Raw genomic sequence first — 18,165 nt, forward strand, 5'->3', positions numbered from 1 at the left:
TGGTACAGAACTGCTAATGGAACTGCCCGAAGAGTGCACATTTGAGACCGCATTGGCTGATTTGACTGTGAGTGATAACTATTAAGCGCGCGTTATTACTCACAATCAAATCAGCCAATGCCGTCTCAAATGTGTACTCTTCAGGCAGTTCCACTAGCAGTTCTGTACCAACACTTAAGTCCCAGATGTTCTTAATATTTACAATAAAAATATTAGATGCAGTCACCAGACATCAGTGATTCAAATATAGCATCTGCAAGAGTTCGATAATTATCTTCCTCAATCAGTTCCCTATTGCCATTATAGCATCTGCAAGAGTTCGATAATTATCTTCCACAGTTCTCTTCCTCAATTAGTTTCCAATTGCCGTTAATCTAAGTTTGTAGTAGTTAGGTAATTGATGATGTAAATTATAGTCGTTCATTTCGGATGTATAACCTATAACCTGTAAAGGCCAATTTTGCACCATTAATACTTCACCAACCGTTATATTTATAGATTTTTCAAACATAGTGTATAGCCGCGTAGCGCGTACCTTCAATCTTGTTCATATCATTCATTCAAAGAGTAATAATATTGCCAATTAACATAATTATTAGGGTTAAAGTCATAAATAGGTCACATACTTTCATTTTTGTTCCAATGTAGGCTATATACCCCGAAAAATACCAATGTAGGCTATATACTTTAATAAAGTGTACTAATATGAACGAACAAAACTTATTAACAAGATAAACAACTAAACGATGACGTGGCATCCTACGTGAAGAATGACGTTGGTGATACATCGGAACAAAACTGAAAGTATATAGCCTACATTGGAACAAAACAGAAAGTATATAACCTACATCGGAACAAAACTGAAAGTATATGACCTATTTGCAGCCATATAAAATGCAAAAAAAAATGTTAAATAATTAACTTTACCGGTTCAGCAGGTAAGTTGTTAAATTTGTGTACATCGATACAACTTTTAAGAGTATATAACCTACATTAGTATTTTTTGAAGTATATAGCCTACATTGGGACAAAACTGAAAGTATATGGCATATTTATGGCTTTAACCCTAATTATTATATCATAATCATGTTTAGCACAATGTTCTGGGCCAATCCTTCTATAACCACCATAGCGCCAATTTGGCATCGTTAAAGAAACACTACAAGAAAAATGCTCATTTGTGACGATCTTTTAGTGACGACTCAATATTTGGTCACTAATAATGCTATTTAGTTACCATTAAAAAAATGGTCACTAAATTTTGGTCATTAAACGATATTAGTGACCAAACAAATGGTCACTATAGTGACCAATTTTGGTCTCTAAAAATATTTTGTGATGGATCTATAGTGACGAAAAGTGACCAATCTATTTTGGTCACTAACTTGATTTAGTGATCATATTAGTGTTATTAGTGACCAAGGAATAGCCTTGATCACTAAAGCTCATTTTTCTACAACTCAAATAAACAGCTTCTGGCGTGCCTTAAAATGTGAGAATCAAATAAATAGTAACGTACATACGAACCTAAATCCAAATATTGCATCAGCAGCAATCAAGACAAAATATCAAAATACATATGCATTTCAACTTTACATTTCTTTCAACCAATTTTATGAATAAAAGTAACCGGTTAAAACTTTGATATGCTTACCGGCACTCACAAGAAAAAAAGAACCATCTGATGACCAGGCTAATCTTCTAAAAAAGAATGGTAGTGTCCAATCATTAAAAAGACTTACTGGATTATTCGTAACTGCATATTTACAGTACAGACGCATCGATCAGTTAGACCTTTGATTCATTAACATCTCATTTTTATTGACTTCATGGGCCAAATTTTATGAAGTATATTTTCTTAAACTCATTTTGACCTTTTATTAAAAATCTTAAGTGATTAGTGATTCAACTTTCTTAAACCCGTTCATGATTCCATTTTCTTAAACATGTTTTGACTTAAGAATGCTATTGCATACAACTTTATACCGCATGTCATGAGCTAAAGTTTATGTTCATGGGCGGACCAGTTTACAACCAAGTTTAATAGAAAGACAAAGCTCATGAATTTGTGCATCATTCTTCTGCTGGTTTAAGGGATAATAGGAGTGGTCAAAGTCAACCTCTTGTTAGGTCTTTTACACCTATGATTCCAGATATCATGGATTCAAAAAATGTTGCCTACTAACCCAATAATTATAGCCCTCCTGCTTATTACTATAAAGATGTTATAATTCAGTAGACTTATAACTACATTTAGAAGAAAGAAGAGAGTAAATTCTAATTGAAGAATGGTGTACATATCTTTACAATTGAGTGAGTATTTATAATACTAAAACTTAACTGTACATTACTCGTTTTCATCTTCAATTATAGAGTAGGTGAAATAGTAATCAATAATTCATAATTTTATTGTGCAAGATTATCAATCATCTCTATTCATCTGCATGCGTACAAAATGAGAATCCATCCATATCATAACACTCCCCCTTGGATGATAATTTTGTTTCGTTAGAGCTCAACTAGTACTGCCTCGTTAAAAACCTTGCTAAAGAAAAACCCAGTGGGATAAAAACTTTAGACAAGGGAAAAAGAGTGCAGCATAGAGTTGACTCCCCCTCAAGTGGACATCGTTGAGCTGTTACATCTTTTGAATATGCCTCATGCCAATATTGTGAACGTGTGTTCTGGTTGTCCTTGATGAGATCTTGAGTATATGAGAAGAATCTAGGAGGTATGTGTTTTGTTCGGTCACTTTTGATATACCCTTCTTTCATCTGTGCTATGCAAGCTGCATTATCTTCATAGATAGTTGTTGGACTTTTATCGCGTTCTAGTCCACAAGAATCAGTAATGAGTTGTGTCATTGATCTTAACAAAAAACATTCCCGAGTGACTTCATGTAATGCAATCACTTCGGCATGATTTGATGATGTTGCAATAAGTGTTTGTTTTTTAGAACGTCATGATATTGCGGTGCCTCCATTTAGGAATACATATCCAGTTTGAGATTTAGCTTTATGTGGATCAGATAAATAATCTGCATATGTATAACCAAACAAATCTTGTTTCGAGTTGTTAGAATAAAATAATTATAAATCAGTAGTTCCCCGAAGGTATCAAACTATTTGTTTGATCTCATTCCAATGTCTTTTGGTAGGGGCTGAGCTGAACATTGTCAACAAATCAAATGCAAAAGAAATGTCAGGTCTTGTATAATTTGTAAAATACATAAGAGCCTCAATTGCACTAAAATATGGAACTTCTAAACCAAGAAGATCTTCATGATCTTTCTAGAGGATGAAATAGATTAGTATCAATATTGAGATCTAACAACCATATAAGTACTTAATGGTTTTTGTCTTGTCCATATTAAAATGTTTTAAAATCTTTTCGGTATAAGTTGTTTGATGTATAAGTAAGTCATTAGTCATATGCTCAATATGTAAATCAACGTAATACTTGAATTTTTTTTATTTCAAAATCTTTCTTTAGAAGTTAAATGGCTTCATAGATTTATTTATTTAAGATAATTGATATAAACAGTTATGATCACATATCCGAACATTGTTTTATAAAACATATGTGCAAATAAGTTTATATGTATACCCTTTTCTTATCAAGTAGTAATTTAATCGGTTATACCACATACGTCCCGATTGTATAAATCCATATAAAAATCTTTGTGATTTAATGGAATACATTCCCTTGGGTTTTGCATCAGATGTTTATGATACCTTAAACCCTTCAGGTATATTCATATATATCACTATCAAGTGATCCATAATGATAAGTAATAACATCCATGAGATGCATTTAAGTAACTACCAAGTTGATTAAGTATCTAATAAGTAATTGTATCCATTTCAGGAAGATAAGTTTTCTTCATAATTCATTCCTGGTCTTTGGGAGAAATCTTGAGTTACAAGTCTAGCTTTACCTTGTAACTTCATTTTTCTCATTTCTTAATTTTTCGAATAAAAATTCATTTGTATCCCATACGTTTCACATCTTTAAAAGTGATAACGATTGATCCGAAAACTTTTCTTTTATTGAGCGATTCTAATTCAGCTCGTATTGCTCCTTTCCATTGAGCTCAATCATGTCTATATTGATATTCAATGATAGATTTTGGTTCCAGATCATCATCTTTATTCATGATGTTATTATATGAAAAATTATCATCAATATTTGTCATTCCTTTTCGGTTCCAAAATATTGCATAATTTATTGCAATTTCTGTATTTATTATCAATATCCTCTGCAGAAGGAATATTGATTTGTGGCTCTTCTTGAACACTTTCTTTTACCTCATTATCAGCTGATTTTCTTTTTCGAGGATTTTTTTTTTTTGAACCAATTAGTCTCCCACGTTTCTAGCGTGGCAAAGACTCAAGAGTGACATTATTGCCAGCTTTTAGAATTTCAATTCGAGCTGGAGCATTTGCTGTTGGTATATATGATTTAGTCACTCTTTTTATATTTGTAAATGCATTAGGCAATTTATTCGCAAGTTCTTGCATATGCATTATTTTTGAACTTCGATCTCGCATTCTTTTGTACGAGTATCAAGATACATTAATTGAGGTTCACACCATGAAACATCATTTTCTTTATTTTTATTTCTCCCCCTAATCTAGGGAACAATATTTTATTAAAATGACAATCAGCAAAACGTGTTGTATAAACATCACCCGTCATGGGTTCAAAATATCTTATGATTGAAGATGTTTCATATCCAACATATATTCCCATCCTTCTTTGAGGACCCATTTTAGTGCGTTGTGATGGTGCGATAGGAACATAAACCTCACAACCAAATGTTCTAAGATGGAAAATATTTGGCACTTGACCAAAATTAAGTTGGTAATGGAGAATACTTATGACTTGCACTTGGTTTAATGCGAATTAATATCGCATCATGTAAATTTACATGTCCCCATATAAATATTGAGAGTTTTGTACTCACTACCAATTGTCTAGTTATTAGCTGCAAGCGTTTATCTATTGATTCAGCTAAACCAATTTTTGAATGCACATAAGCAACTGGATGTTCAACAACAATCCTTATAGATATATAATAATCATTAAATGTTTGAGATGTTAACTCACCAGCATTATCAAGTCTCACCCTTTTAATGGTGTAATCGAAAAATGTGTTCTTTATTTAATAATTCATGCAAGAAACTTTGCAAATGCCATATTACGGCTACACAAACATGAGACCATCCGCTAGATGCGTCTATTAGAACCATGAAATATCAAAATGGTCCACATGATGGATGAATTGGTCCATATATATAACCTTGAATTCTTTCAAGAAACATTGGTGATTGTTTCTCAATATATTTTTTTTCATTAATTACCATATGTGTTTTTTCATTAATTACCATATGTGCTTTTCATTAATCACCATATGTGCTTTTTCATTATATATCCTTTTCACCATATGCGCTGCGCTTTTCATCATATGCGCTTTTAATCATATGCGCTGCGCTTTTCATCATATGCGCCTTTTATCATATGCGCTTTTCATCATATGCGCTGCGCTTTTCATAGGTATTTCTCATTTCCGGTTATCATTGACTGATAATCATATCCATTATGATATATATCAGAGAAACTTAACAAATTTTTCTTTGATTTGGGAGAAAACAAAGCATTGTTTATCAGAAAATTCGTACCATTTGGTAATATGAATTTTTTTTGCCTTTTTCGTTCCTTATATCAAGTTTGCAAGACCTGATATAGTATTTATGATTCATTCATTTGATTTAAATCAATGAAATATTTCTTATATTTGATCATAGTGTATATGCTATCATTATCTACAATACATAGGTCTTTACACTTTACCCTATATTATATGCAAAAGAAATTGAGAGTGGAATTAATCAAGGACTTGTGGGTCTAACATTAATCAATGATACGGAGTATATTATGAGGACAAAGGCTACTGCGAAGAGGGATCGATCAACACACACACGAAGCAACAATACTTTGCTCATGTGTTTTCTTATTGTTGAAAAATGTATGGTTAAATGGGTTTATGTGTTTCAAGTTTTATCAATATGTTATTTTGTTTTTTTTTTATTTGGACAGCCCTCTTAAACCATGTGCACAATAAAAATATTTTTAAACTTTGAAACTGGTGCATTAATGTACTTTAGTTTACACTGATCAATTTTTTTTATTCCATATATATATTTTTATTGAATGCTATCTCTTCTCCTTTTTTTAAAAAAAAAAATGAAACTACTGCAGTAGCCGTAATATTACTCCAATTATCTTCTTTTTGTTGGTGTAATCGGTTATGTTACGTTTAATGGCAACGTCAAATAAATGGTTTAATACTTTAGTTAGTAGTTTTATTAAGTATTACCATAGTTATAAATTAGTTAGTTTAGCTAATTTGAATTTGTAGCATGTTAGACCAAAATTCATTTGGTACGTTGGTAAATTGTAACGTGGATAAGTGAGTGGGGTACCGAGTCTTTGAGTAGAAAGAGTGGAGTAATTTAGTCCTATTTTCATGCACACGTGGTGTGCCATACTGACTATATAATTAGTCATTATTTGGTGGATAAAATTAAGGCAGTAGCAATGTAGTCCTTGAATTTTTTTTTTTTTTTTTTTTTTTGCATATCAACAATCAATAAGGTAGTTTTATTTTCTGTTAATAAATTTGTGTGGTTGAGTGTGAGTAGTTTAAGGGACATGTGTCCCAACACTTTTTATACATTAATGTTAATTTATTCATTTATGAGGGGCCAAAAGGTAAAACATAATTTATTTCCTACTGATAGTAATACGATCACATAGTTGTAAGTCGAATTATTGGGGGGACCACAACCAGTTGCTTTACACGAATTATTGAGGGCCTCAAATATTACACGAAAGTAAAACAAATTATGACATGATTTTGGCCGCTTCCTTTCCAGTTGCTTTAATTAATTGATTGCTTTAAAGTTTATCAGCCAATCCAAGGATAAAATACACAACGGTTTCATTTTGTTCGCATGCATCAACTTCACAGAATTTCTATATTACGCTTTATTTTGATAATTGTTTTGTGTGGTTTTTAGAATCCAAGAAGGTGTCTCCATCGTGGACCAAAGAGAAAAATAAAGTTCGATCCTTATTTTTAAAATAAGGAAGATTCGGTGTTTGATTATAAAGTGAAACAGAAAAACAAAAGCCATCTTTTAAAACCTCATATATATGCTTTACTCAATTATTATCAAAATTACTTTAAAGAAAAGAAATGAAACGTCAATATAAGTACCCCACCTTGGTTGGCCATGGATTGTTAATTTGTTCCACTTGTTATTTGATTTAAAACGCCATATCTTAAATATATTATAGCCAAGTTGGCAAAACCATCGACTGTAACCTCTTCTACCCTTTTTATTTCTTTAAATAGTTCAACATAAAAAAAAATAGAGATTGAGTGGAGGTGGTTACAGTCACGAAAAGAAAAGAAATATAATGAGGTTTGTATTTTTTCGAAGAGTAGCAGTAGTAAAAACAATCGACCATGGTTCATTGGTGATGATGAAGTGGTTGTGGTTGAGGTGATGGTACCATGGTGATTGGTTTGATTCGAAAATAGAAAACAAGGTGATGGTGGCTACAAAAAGTGGTGGATGCTAGAGGTGGTGTGTGATGATAGCCGATGTGGGTGTTTATATATGTGTAAGTAATATATGTATATGTATATGTATCTTAATATTTCTCTCTTTTTAACTATCTCTCTCAAAACAGGTTCATTTTATGATCGTTGTAAAGTCTTGGTTTTCTTGTTAATTAATTAATTTAAAGTAATTTAAATTAAATAACGTCAACAATTTTTGGAATACCTGATGAGTATAACTTAGTGATGGAAGAATCCAAGCTGATAACTTCTTGATGAGAAGACACATAGGAGGTTTCAGGATCTTCCGACGGTTTCAGCGGCGGAGGAAGGTGGTCGGCAGAAATCTTGAGAGGTGGAAGTGGTGGTTGAGTAACTAGAAGAATCACCATGATTATACGGAGCTCTTCGTGCTGATAACGTGTTATAATTCAGTAGACTTATAACTACATTTAGAAGAAAGAAAAGAGTAAATTCTAATTGAAGAATGGTGTACATATCTTTACAATTGAGTGAGTATTTATAATACTAAAACTTAACTGTACATTACTCGTTTTCATCTTCAATTATAGAGTAGGTGAAATAGTAATCAATAATTCATAATTTTATTGTGCAAGATTATCAATCATCTCTATTCATCTGCATGCGTACAAAATGAGAATCCATCCATATCATAACAAAAGACAATTTTTATTTTCTAAAGTGGGAGCAGATATAACATGAAATAACAACAATACTAAATCCCACGACTGTAGGTTATGGAAGAGGAAGTGAGGTGTAGACAATTATCCCTTTTACCCTAGAATAAAAGGAAGTCGGTACCACGGATCGAGAAATTGTTTTTTACCCGCGGGTAGAGAAAATCATCATTCCCTCCTCTACCCAAGGGTAATTAATAGATTGCTTACAGGCGGACCTCCGACCAATAAGACGTACAAAGAACAAAAAAGCGAGCATAGAAAAAAGAGTGAGAATAGAAATCAATGCATATCTCGAGGGGTAACATGAAATAACAAGTATTTTTTGAAAAAACCTTGCAAAATAACAATATGATGAATCTAGCAAACATAGGAAACCCAAAATAATACTACTCCGTACTTACTATAGTATTAGAAAAAACATTATCCATCAATCTGTCATCAATCTGTCCTTTATGCATTAGCAAACATATCTTCTTGATTTTTCAAACAATCTGTGTAAACAATTGTTGATCCTGTTCCAAAAGATAACGACAATGACGAGGTATACCCGGAAACTCAAAGTACCTTAGCGACGTTACACGACACCGAAAAATATCAAACGCTTCCATGCTAAAAGGACAATCCTTGACTACCAATTCTTGCAATTTCGGGCACCCGTATGACAACTCCATAAGTCCTGCATCCGATTTACCCACATAACCAAGACACAAATATCTCAAATTACAACCAAACTTCCCAATATTCTCCAAACCCCCATCACTTAATCCTCCAAGCTTCTGAAACTGAATACTAAACCTTTCAAGTTTTGTGCAACCCATTAGTAGCGTTCGGACCCCATTGTCTAGCACTTGATTCTTCTTCCACTTTACGCCATTGTTAACTAGTACCATACTCAAATCAGAGAGGTTTTTCATTTGTGTTCCTACGTACGACATAGTATCATCTGTAATAGATGACAAACTAATATGCAAACATTCCAATTTTTGACATCCTTGTGCAAGAGCGAATAGGCCATCCTCTGTACAGCTGTACCCTAGTTTATTGATCATATAAAGCTTGCGCAAGTTTTTGCAGAACTTACTAAGATGTATTAACACCTTATCATTTATGACAGGCATATAAAGAGCTTCCAAGTTCGGACAATTATTAAAGAACGAATTAATGTGGTCCTCACCATAATATAAGTAGGTAGTAACCAGTTGCGTTATTAGATGTGCAAAAGGAAGAAGAATGTCGGTTCGTCCAGTGGGATTCAGCGCTAAAGACTTCAGCTTCGGAGGGAATTTAAATTCTTTATATTTATCTTGTAGTGCAACACGATTCATAACTAAGGCATTATGATAATGATTGTGATTATAGTTAGGCTTATTACCAAATCTACCACCACCAAAATACTCTAAATTAACAGCATTTTTAAAGAACTCCACAAGATCAATAAAATCATAATTATCACTTATCTTCACAGATACTAAAGAATGACTACAATATTTTGCAACAAGTGCAAGATCTTTAACATCAAATTTAGTAAGATTCGCGTTATTAAAATTCAACGATTCAATACTAGTACTATGCAAAGCCAATTCATGTAACCATTCTCCATTAATCTCATTAATCGAGCTATTCTCTAAACTCAAAATTCTCAAATCGTTACAATACTTACCAATAAACAGTAACCCATCTGTTGAAAACCCTGGACATGAATCAATCTCCAAAACGCTAAGCTTCGCACCGCGAGTTTTAGCCAAGAGCTCGAGATCCGAATCATGCACAACCAAACGTTGAAAACTAACCGATTTCAAACCCTTAAACGAAGTAGCGATTTCTTGAACCCATGGGGTTACATTATGATCCCAATTGCACGGGCTTGACGTTAAATCCACATTAATATGTGGACTTCCTGTTAGGGTTAATGACTTGATAAAGGGAAACCGTTGATGACACCTAAAAGGCGTAGCATAACACAAGTGTACAGTTACGTGCTTACGTGTTTTAGCATCAAGATCATAACACGTACGAGAAACCGATGAAAATGAGTTTCGGTCACTGCCTTCGTGAATGGAAGGTACAACGCAGTCGAACAGAGAGTCCATCGACTGATCGAGCAGGTAAACAATATAGAAAAACAACCCTAGAAGGGTTACGAATAAAAATGGGTTTTTTAATGAGTTATCGCATTCTTGTTTGGGTTAACTTTAGTAACAAATTTGTCGCCAAAAATACATTAATTACAAATTTGTCAATGACCATTTGAAAATACTTTTATTCGCCACTAAACAAGAATTTTTGACCAAACACATGTAGCTACAAATCTTATTTACTAAACTCATGTCCTTTCTAAAATATATAACTAACTCATGTACAATTTATATATATATTTTTGAACGGTGATATCGACATCGAATGCTCTCATTTATCACTCACACACGCGTTAGGAGTAGGTCTGTGCATGGTACGGTTCGGTCCCATACTAATTTGATTTCTGTTCTGAGTCCAAAATTATTGAAGGAAGTCGTACCGAAGACCGTACCAAATAATTTCGGTTCGCTTCGGTACGGTTCCCTAATTTTGGGTTCGGTTCCATGGAAAGAACCGTCCCACTAATCTTTAAGGTATATATGTTCGATTAGTTTACACTCTTTTATTATTGTAATATACAGTATTCATATTATAGTCATTTTAACAAACTAAGAATTTTTTTAAATATATAAGTTAAGGAATTAAAAGTTGCCCGTTTGTTTTTTTGTCTTATTAAGTTATGTCGTCTGAATTTAAATAAGTCGTCTGTGAGAAATAAGTGACGAATAAATAATTAGTGTTTGTTTTATGTGCTGAATAACCATCTAAATAACTTAATTTCACCAAATTAACAATGTATATGAGCAGTTATTAAAAAATTAGAACCTAAATGAAAATTTACACTTATTTGAAATTTTTATCATCAAGATGTGTCTTATTTGATAAGACAAAAAAAAAAAAAAAAAAAAAAGAAAAAAAACACTCGTCAATGACTTTCCATATTAAGTTTCATAGTATTAAGTCCGATATAGATAAGCAAAATGTAAGTAGACACATAGAATATCATTTGGGACACCAAGGTACTAACACGGTGGGTTTATGTGACCTACAGTATCATTTGGGTTTAAGTAAACATACATAATATTATTTGGAAGAGCAAAGTACTAATATTATTTGAAATTATTTATTGAAATAAACTGGTTCATATAAAAGTACTACATATTTTACAGCAAACAAACTAATAAAATGAATTTACCATAAGATCCTTTAGCCTCAAGTAGAAATACAAAAAAAAAAATATTAAGTTGATGCTTAAGGGAAACCTTTGCTAGTACCACCATTGATCATTTATGTAAAATAGAAAGCTAAAAGTGAATATGATCAAGTGTATAATATGTAATATTTTGGTTCGGTCCGTTTCTCTTTTTTTCGTGTTCGGTCCGTCCCGTACCGAGGACCGAAAAATATGAAATTTAAGGACCATGGACCGTAGTGAAACTTGTCGGTCCGGTTCGGTTCGGTCCGGTCCTCGCTTTTTTCGGGGTTTTCCCGTACCATGCACACCCCTAGTTAGGAGGAAACTCAATTCGCGATAATGTTGGCAGTACGATCCAAATACCTTTCCAAATTGCATTGATTTCACCCCATATCACTCAACCCAAGCTTCGATGGTATGTATATCTTATTTTTTATCTCTCAATAGAGTTCTTATTCTTTTTTTTTTTAAAGTAAAATAACCCTTAATACAAATTATAAAAATACCCCAACCCCTATTATTATTAGGGAAATGCTAACAACTCTTAAGGTTGTCATTAAGAAATTTTTCAATACAAAAATAGTTGTACATTTATAAGTTAAAGGGTTAGTTTTTTCATGAAAATAAGTAGTTATTAGAATGTACAATCAAAATATGTATAAACAAATTTGTTAATGACAACCCTTAGGGTCGCTAATCTTCGTGGCTCCTTCACGCCGTTTAATTGCTCATCAGAAGGATATGTTAATATAAGATTGATCAAACTATTTTGTGTAGAGATCTAATAAATAACTTGTTGCCATGATCATCTCAACTTCCCAATAATTAACGTGTTGACATGATCGTTGATTACTACCGATTCTTTCTGAAGTATTGTTTTACTGTGATTACCTTGCAATGTGAAATGCATGGCATTCTATCATTTTAATATCATTGTATATGAAATCAACTCGTCTTATAAATCTTTATTGACACATTTCGTCTTCTTATCTTTATTGAAACATTTCGCCTTCTTTTATCACTTAATGAGTAAACATTTCACGTTCATTTATCACTTAATGAGTGAAGTAATTACATAAAAAGCTATTATCAAGAGTGAATCCAGCCTTTTGATTGAATCATTTAATGTTCACTCATTTTTTTATTTTAAAAGGACTAAAACGTGTCATCGTGGCGGTTTGGCTTTCTTATCTAAGATAAACCACTTGCTTCGTATTGTTTTGAGTTCTTATCCAAAACAATACGTTTCAAAGTTTTGGTTTCATATCCAACGCTTTGGGTGCGTTTAATAATTTGTTTCAATTGAGGTTTGTTTTATAGCGCTTCAACTACTGTATACCCCTTTGCGATGTTCCGGTTTCACTAGATGTGTTTTTACCTTTTGTTGTTTGTTGAGAAGACAAATTAGGGTTTAGCTCTTCATCGTCGGACGATTTATTGGGGTGGTTTCTGGTAGCGTTATGATTCGACGAATCGTTAGGGTTACAGACGTTTAATCCTTTATCTATGATTGATTTTTGTGTGGCGCAGTTGGAGGTAGTGATTGTCGCCCGTTGCCGCTAGCATCGCCGGCGACGCCATCGTCGCCACCAACCTAGTAATCTTACTTAATTTATCTCACCAACCAGATATTCTTATTTTCCTTCACCAGTCTGCTAAACGATAATTTTTGTTTCTGTTTTTACATGGTTATCGGTTACGTTGGTGTTGTGTTGCGATTTGGATGTTCGTTTTATTCTTCCGGTTGCTGCTATTAGCATGAGGTCAGTTGCCCTCTTTTGATATGGCCTTTCAATTGGCTTAGTAAATGATTGCCCTCTTTTGATGTGTGTTTTGATCAAATAGTAACTTCGACGCTATGATTGCCTCTTGCGAATTCATAAATGTAACGACCTAACTTTTTTGACTTATATTTGAGCTTGTTACTTTCACGAAACTGCGTATTTATGCGTACTGTGTTAGATTATATTCTGGGATCTTATTTCATGTTGATTACTTTCGTTTATATTTTTAAAATGTGTTATTAAGTACTTAGTTACTTAACTTGATCCTCGAATGCTTTTATGACCGTTAGTGTCACTTGACGTTTAGAACGAGCTATGTATCTTGGTACACGTTTAACTTTTGTCGTAATTGAAATATTATGACTACGTAATACTAATTGTTATTTTCTAATAACAATTACTTGGTTTTTGGATGCTTAATTACGCTTAGTAATTTACTAATGCACACTAGTTAGTCTTGTTGGACTTTCTACCTTGTTGGACTCAAGTCCACCATACTCTAGCTAATGGACTATAATTAACCCAACTTTAATAAGTTTATGACCTATATAAATGTAAGACAAAAACCCACTAAGCTAAGCCAACGTACTAGCATTTTTGTTCACCATTATCACAAATGTTGCATGAGATCCTAACAATAAGCATCACCTTTAGACCACCACTAACCAAAAAGCAAAAAGGTGTCCCCCTTGTCCCCCCCCCCCCAAACAAAATCCACGGCCACCACCCCTCACCGCCACTATAAATACCAAGCTATTTCCTTCCATTTCACACTTGATCTCATTCACATTTTACACACAATTACTCTCTAATTCTCTCTCTAGTCTTTCTCACACTAAAAATTGTAAGTTTTAAATTTTCTTCTTCTTCTTCTTCTCTTCTTCTTTCACACGACATCATCATCATCTTCATAAGATCAAGCTTTTTAGCTTCTTGATCTTGTTATATCTTGAAGATTCAAACTTTGTTTTGAATCCTTCAAGAACATATAAGATTCAAGCTTTCTAGCTTTGAATCTTCATTATTTTGATGGATCTAAGCTTTATAGCTTAAGATCACTTTATTTTTGTTAAAAGATCAAAACTTGTATTTATGATCTTCATGTAACTTGTAGATCTAGCCTTTTGCTTTAAGGATCTTCAAGAACATTAAAGATCCAAGTTTTCTAGCTTATGGTTTCATTATTTTATTTAAATCTTAGCTTTTTAGCTTATGGTCTCATTACTTTCACTAGATCTTAGCTTTCTGGCTTATGGTCTCATTAATCTTGTAAAGATCCAAGCTTTCTAGCTTAGGGTTTCTTAATACTTGAGATCTAAGTTATTATTGTTGATCTCACTTACTTGGAACCTTTTTATGATTTTTATGGTGATAAAAATCAAGTCTTCATCATATCATATGATGAAGATGCATAAACTTGTGTCAAAAGGATAAATGTTGAAGCTTTATTGTATTTATGCAATAAAGAGACAACCTTGATGTTCAAAACTTATAGAATGTTAGCTTCTACTCTTAGTTGTGTGTTGATGGTTGAAACTTGGTCAAAGTGATGCTAAAACATCAAAGAGTTGTACACTTGAAGCTTACACGCATCAAGGATGAGAATCGTGATGAGCATCAAGCACCAAAAAACCCACCGGAGCACTTGTTTACTGTTTTTCGGGGTCTGATCAGACTCCTAGGACTTCTGGAAAATTGATTTTCAGATAGTTCGGTTCGAGTATATGACTTTTCGTTCAAGACTCGCCTAAATCCGATATACGGTTTAGGATTTATAGCCTTTCGAAAGTCACTACGCCTTTGTAACGACGTGCTGAAAATTCTGACGTACTCGCGCTTGAACCGTCGCCACGGTCAAACGACATCGAGTTAGGATCTAAAAATTGGATAGCGGTTAGAGGACTCACATACGGAGCCTTGGCCACTGACCACGCATCTTTTCATTTTGTATAGAGTTCGTAGCAGCTGTACGAAGTCAGCCTTTTGTTTTGATCTCTATTCTTGTTGAAAACTTACGTTAGCTTTTACGAATGATGATGATGATGATACTTAAGACTTAATTTATTTACTTTTAAATCTTTGGGGACAATATACTGACCTAGTGACATTTGACTTAGGTTGAGGACCTTTCGGACCGACTTACTACTTGCGTACTTTCCGTACCGACTTTTACCGCATTTATCACTGTGAGTTATATCTCACTTTTTACTTTAACTATTTTTGGGACTGAGAATACATGCGCTTTTTATGTTTTACTTACTTGACACGAGTACTTAAACTTTATATATGTGTGGGTTATATAACGGCATAAACATTCCCCTTAGCACGGTAACGTTTAACTATTAGTTTTTTAACGGTAGACGCGAATCTTAGATATGGATCCATAGGGTTTGACATCCCCACTCGGGCTAGCCGCGGTAGCATTTAATGGGTGTTTAATACTCCGAGAACATACGCACTCGCCAAGTGTACTTTTAGGGGGTGATATTTACTTTACGTTAAGTTAGTTACCGGGTGCTCACGGATAAGCATATACTTTTCATACTGTTTTGAATACGAAATCTCGTGGTCTACATTATATCGTTAATTACAAAAACTATAGCTCACCAACATTCGTGTTGACTTTTTAGCATGTTTATTCTCAGGTAACTAAGACGCTTATTGCTTCCGCTGTAATAGACTGCTGTGTTAGACTTTCGCTGCATTGTTTAGAGATGTCTCAATCATGGAACTTTTATCTTGCTTTCACAACTTATGTTATTTCTGAATAATGGCTTTGTAATGACTTTTGAGTTACGTACTTATGTTTATGCTTTCTATTCGTAGAAGCACGTTATCTTTTGTAAAACGTTATCTTTTCATGAATGCAAAAACTGATTTTTAAACAGCATATAGCGTTTGACCTCGTAATGGTCCGTACACGATGGTTTTGTACGGGGCGTCACAATAAACTAAAAAAAAGGAATGTTTATTGACTGTAAATATTTTTTTAGGTACCCTCGAAAGGTATGTTGTAAAAATTTTAACGTCTAGCACCTATATTGCAAGATATGATTATATGATGACACTAAAATGGTGAGGTAATACCATATACGATAATAACATTATAAAGCATTCATGGGATGCTGCAGCTGCTGATATTATCCTTTCGATTGTTTATTGTACTGTTCATGCCATCTCATAAGGAGATGATGGTAATTTGTCTGATCCTACAGTCGACTCTTTAAAAATACACAAAATGTTGTATGCGTTTGTTCTATTGACGATTGATGGTACCATTACATAAAAATCTATTACCAAGAGTGAATCCAGCCTTCTAATTGGATCATTTCGTTAACAGTTAATCTAGCCTTCTCATTGGATCCCATTTATTGTTCACTCAATTTTTTTATATTTTTGTTGTGTAGTAAACGAAGTTTGTGATGATCGATGCTGTTATCTGACCCAATGATCAGGGGATAATGAAAAATTGGATCACATTTTGGAGAGGCAACACCCGGATGGCATAGAATTTGTGTAACCACCTGTTTTGCAGCCATGGCAGATTTCAGATCTTCTTTTCTCCATAATCGTGTATTCCAGATCCGAGCCTGTTTTTTTTGCTAAAAAATATCGGCTTTAAATATAATTAAAACTCGCTGATTTTTGTGTAAGCTTTCGATTAAACTGATCTCCATGGCTCCGCGAATGAGGTAATTATAAGTATATATATTTTAACATTAACCTTCATGTATACGAAAACATTATGTACCTATATGTTCATAATTTTTTTTCAATTATTAGGCAAAACAGGTCACGAGCGTTGCTAAAACCCAGGTAAGTTCATACTCATATGTGTAACATATCCTTATGTATTTGTGTACTTAACGGTGCGGAGTTTTGTAGAGGTTTGTTGAATTTCTTTACTCGGATTTTACTACATTTACATCTGATCAAGAGCAGTAAATATCATCATCAAAAAGAAATGGTATATATATATATATATATATATATATATATATATATATACTTTTTCTTTATTTAATATCAAGAAATAACGTATTATTCCATTAATACTGAAGTACGTTGCAATGAACATGATGTTTGAATTTGTATCAACGGGATTGGATACGCTCGAGTAGGCGGTAAAAAATGTATTTGTTTATTTTTATTATCATTGTTAATACCTTAGTTTTGGTTTTTAGTCACTACTGATATGTGGTTGGTTAATGGATAAACGATACATCTTTAAATGAAATACATAATGAATTGATATTCAAATTGTTGGTATCAACGTAGGTTCATCTAATTTTGCGTAGACAGGAGGTTCTGTTTTTCAGATTACTTTCCAATTTTATTGTTATATATAAACATTATGTAGCCCTCTGTATTTGTCCCGTTTTTAAAGGCGTTTGTCAAATCCCAGTGGTCCAGATCTTTGTTCAAGAAGTTTCAAGTTCAAAAACAGAGGTGCGTACAGATTTACTCTCATATGCAGTTTAGTATAGATTTAGATTAGATTTATGTGTGAATGTCACTATGCTTACTGATTTGTGTTTAGGTGGTAACATAAGTTTGGTGGTATATTTGTTGTTATTCAATCTGCCATAAGTCTATATTAGGTGTGTTAATTATTTGGGTTTACAACTTATGTTATGACAGATTATTATGGCAATAGCTGGTATTATTGATAGTGTTTCTGGATGTTTTTAAAGATTGATTGTTAAATTGACTTTACCAAGTCAACTCTATATTTTTTATATTGGATGTTAGAATAGTTTAAAGACAAACATCTATTTA

General features: G+C 33.1%; 1 protein-coding gene across 1 annotated transcript; it reads right to left on the minus strand.

The window, feature by feature from the left end:
• Positions 1-8,813: 8,813 nt before the first annotated feature.
• LOC139894462 (coronatine-insensitive protein 1-like) lies at positions 8,814-10,421 on the minus strand. The gene has a single exon (XM_071877775.1). It carries the CDS (start codon positions 10,419-10,421, stop codon positions 8,814-8,816), a length of 1,608 nt encoding a protein of 535 aa, XP_071733876.1.
• Positions 10,422-18,165: the final 7,744 nt, after the last annotated feature.

The sequence above is a fragment of the Rutidosis leptorrhynchoides genome, chromosome 1 (genome assembly GCF_046630445.1).
Source record: "Rutidosis leptorrhynchoides isolate AG116_Rl617_1_P2 chromosome 1, CSIRO_AGI_Rlap_v1, whole genome shotgun sequence".
Classification (NCBI taxonomy): domain Eukaryota; kingdom Viridiplantae; phylum Streptophyta; class Magnoliopsida; order Asterales; family Asteraceae; genus Rutidosis; species Rutidosis leptorrhynchoides.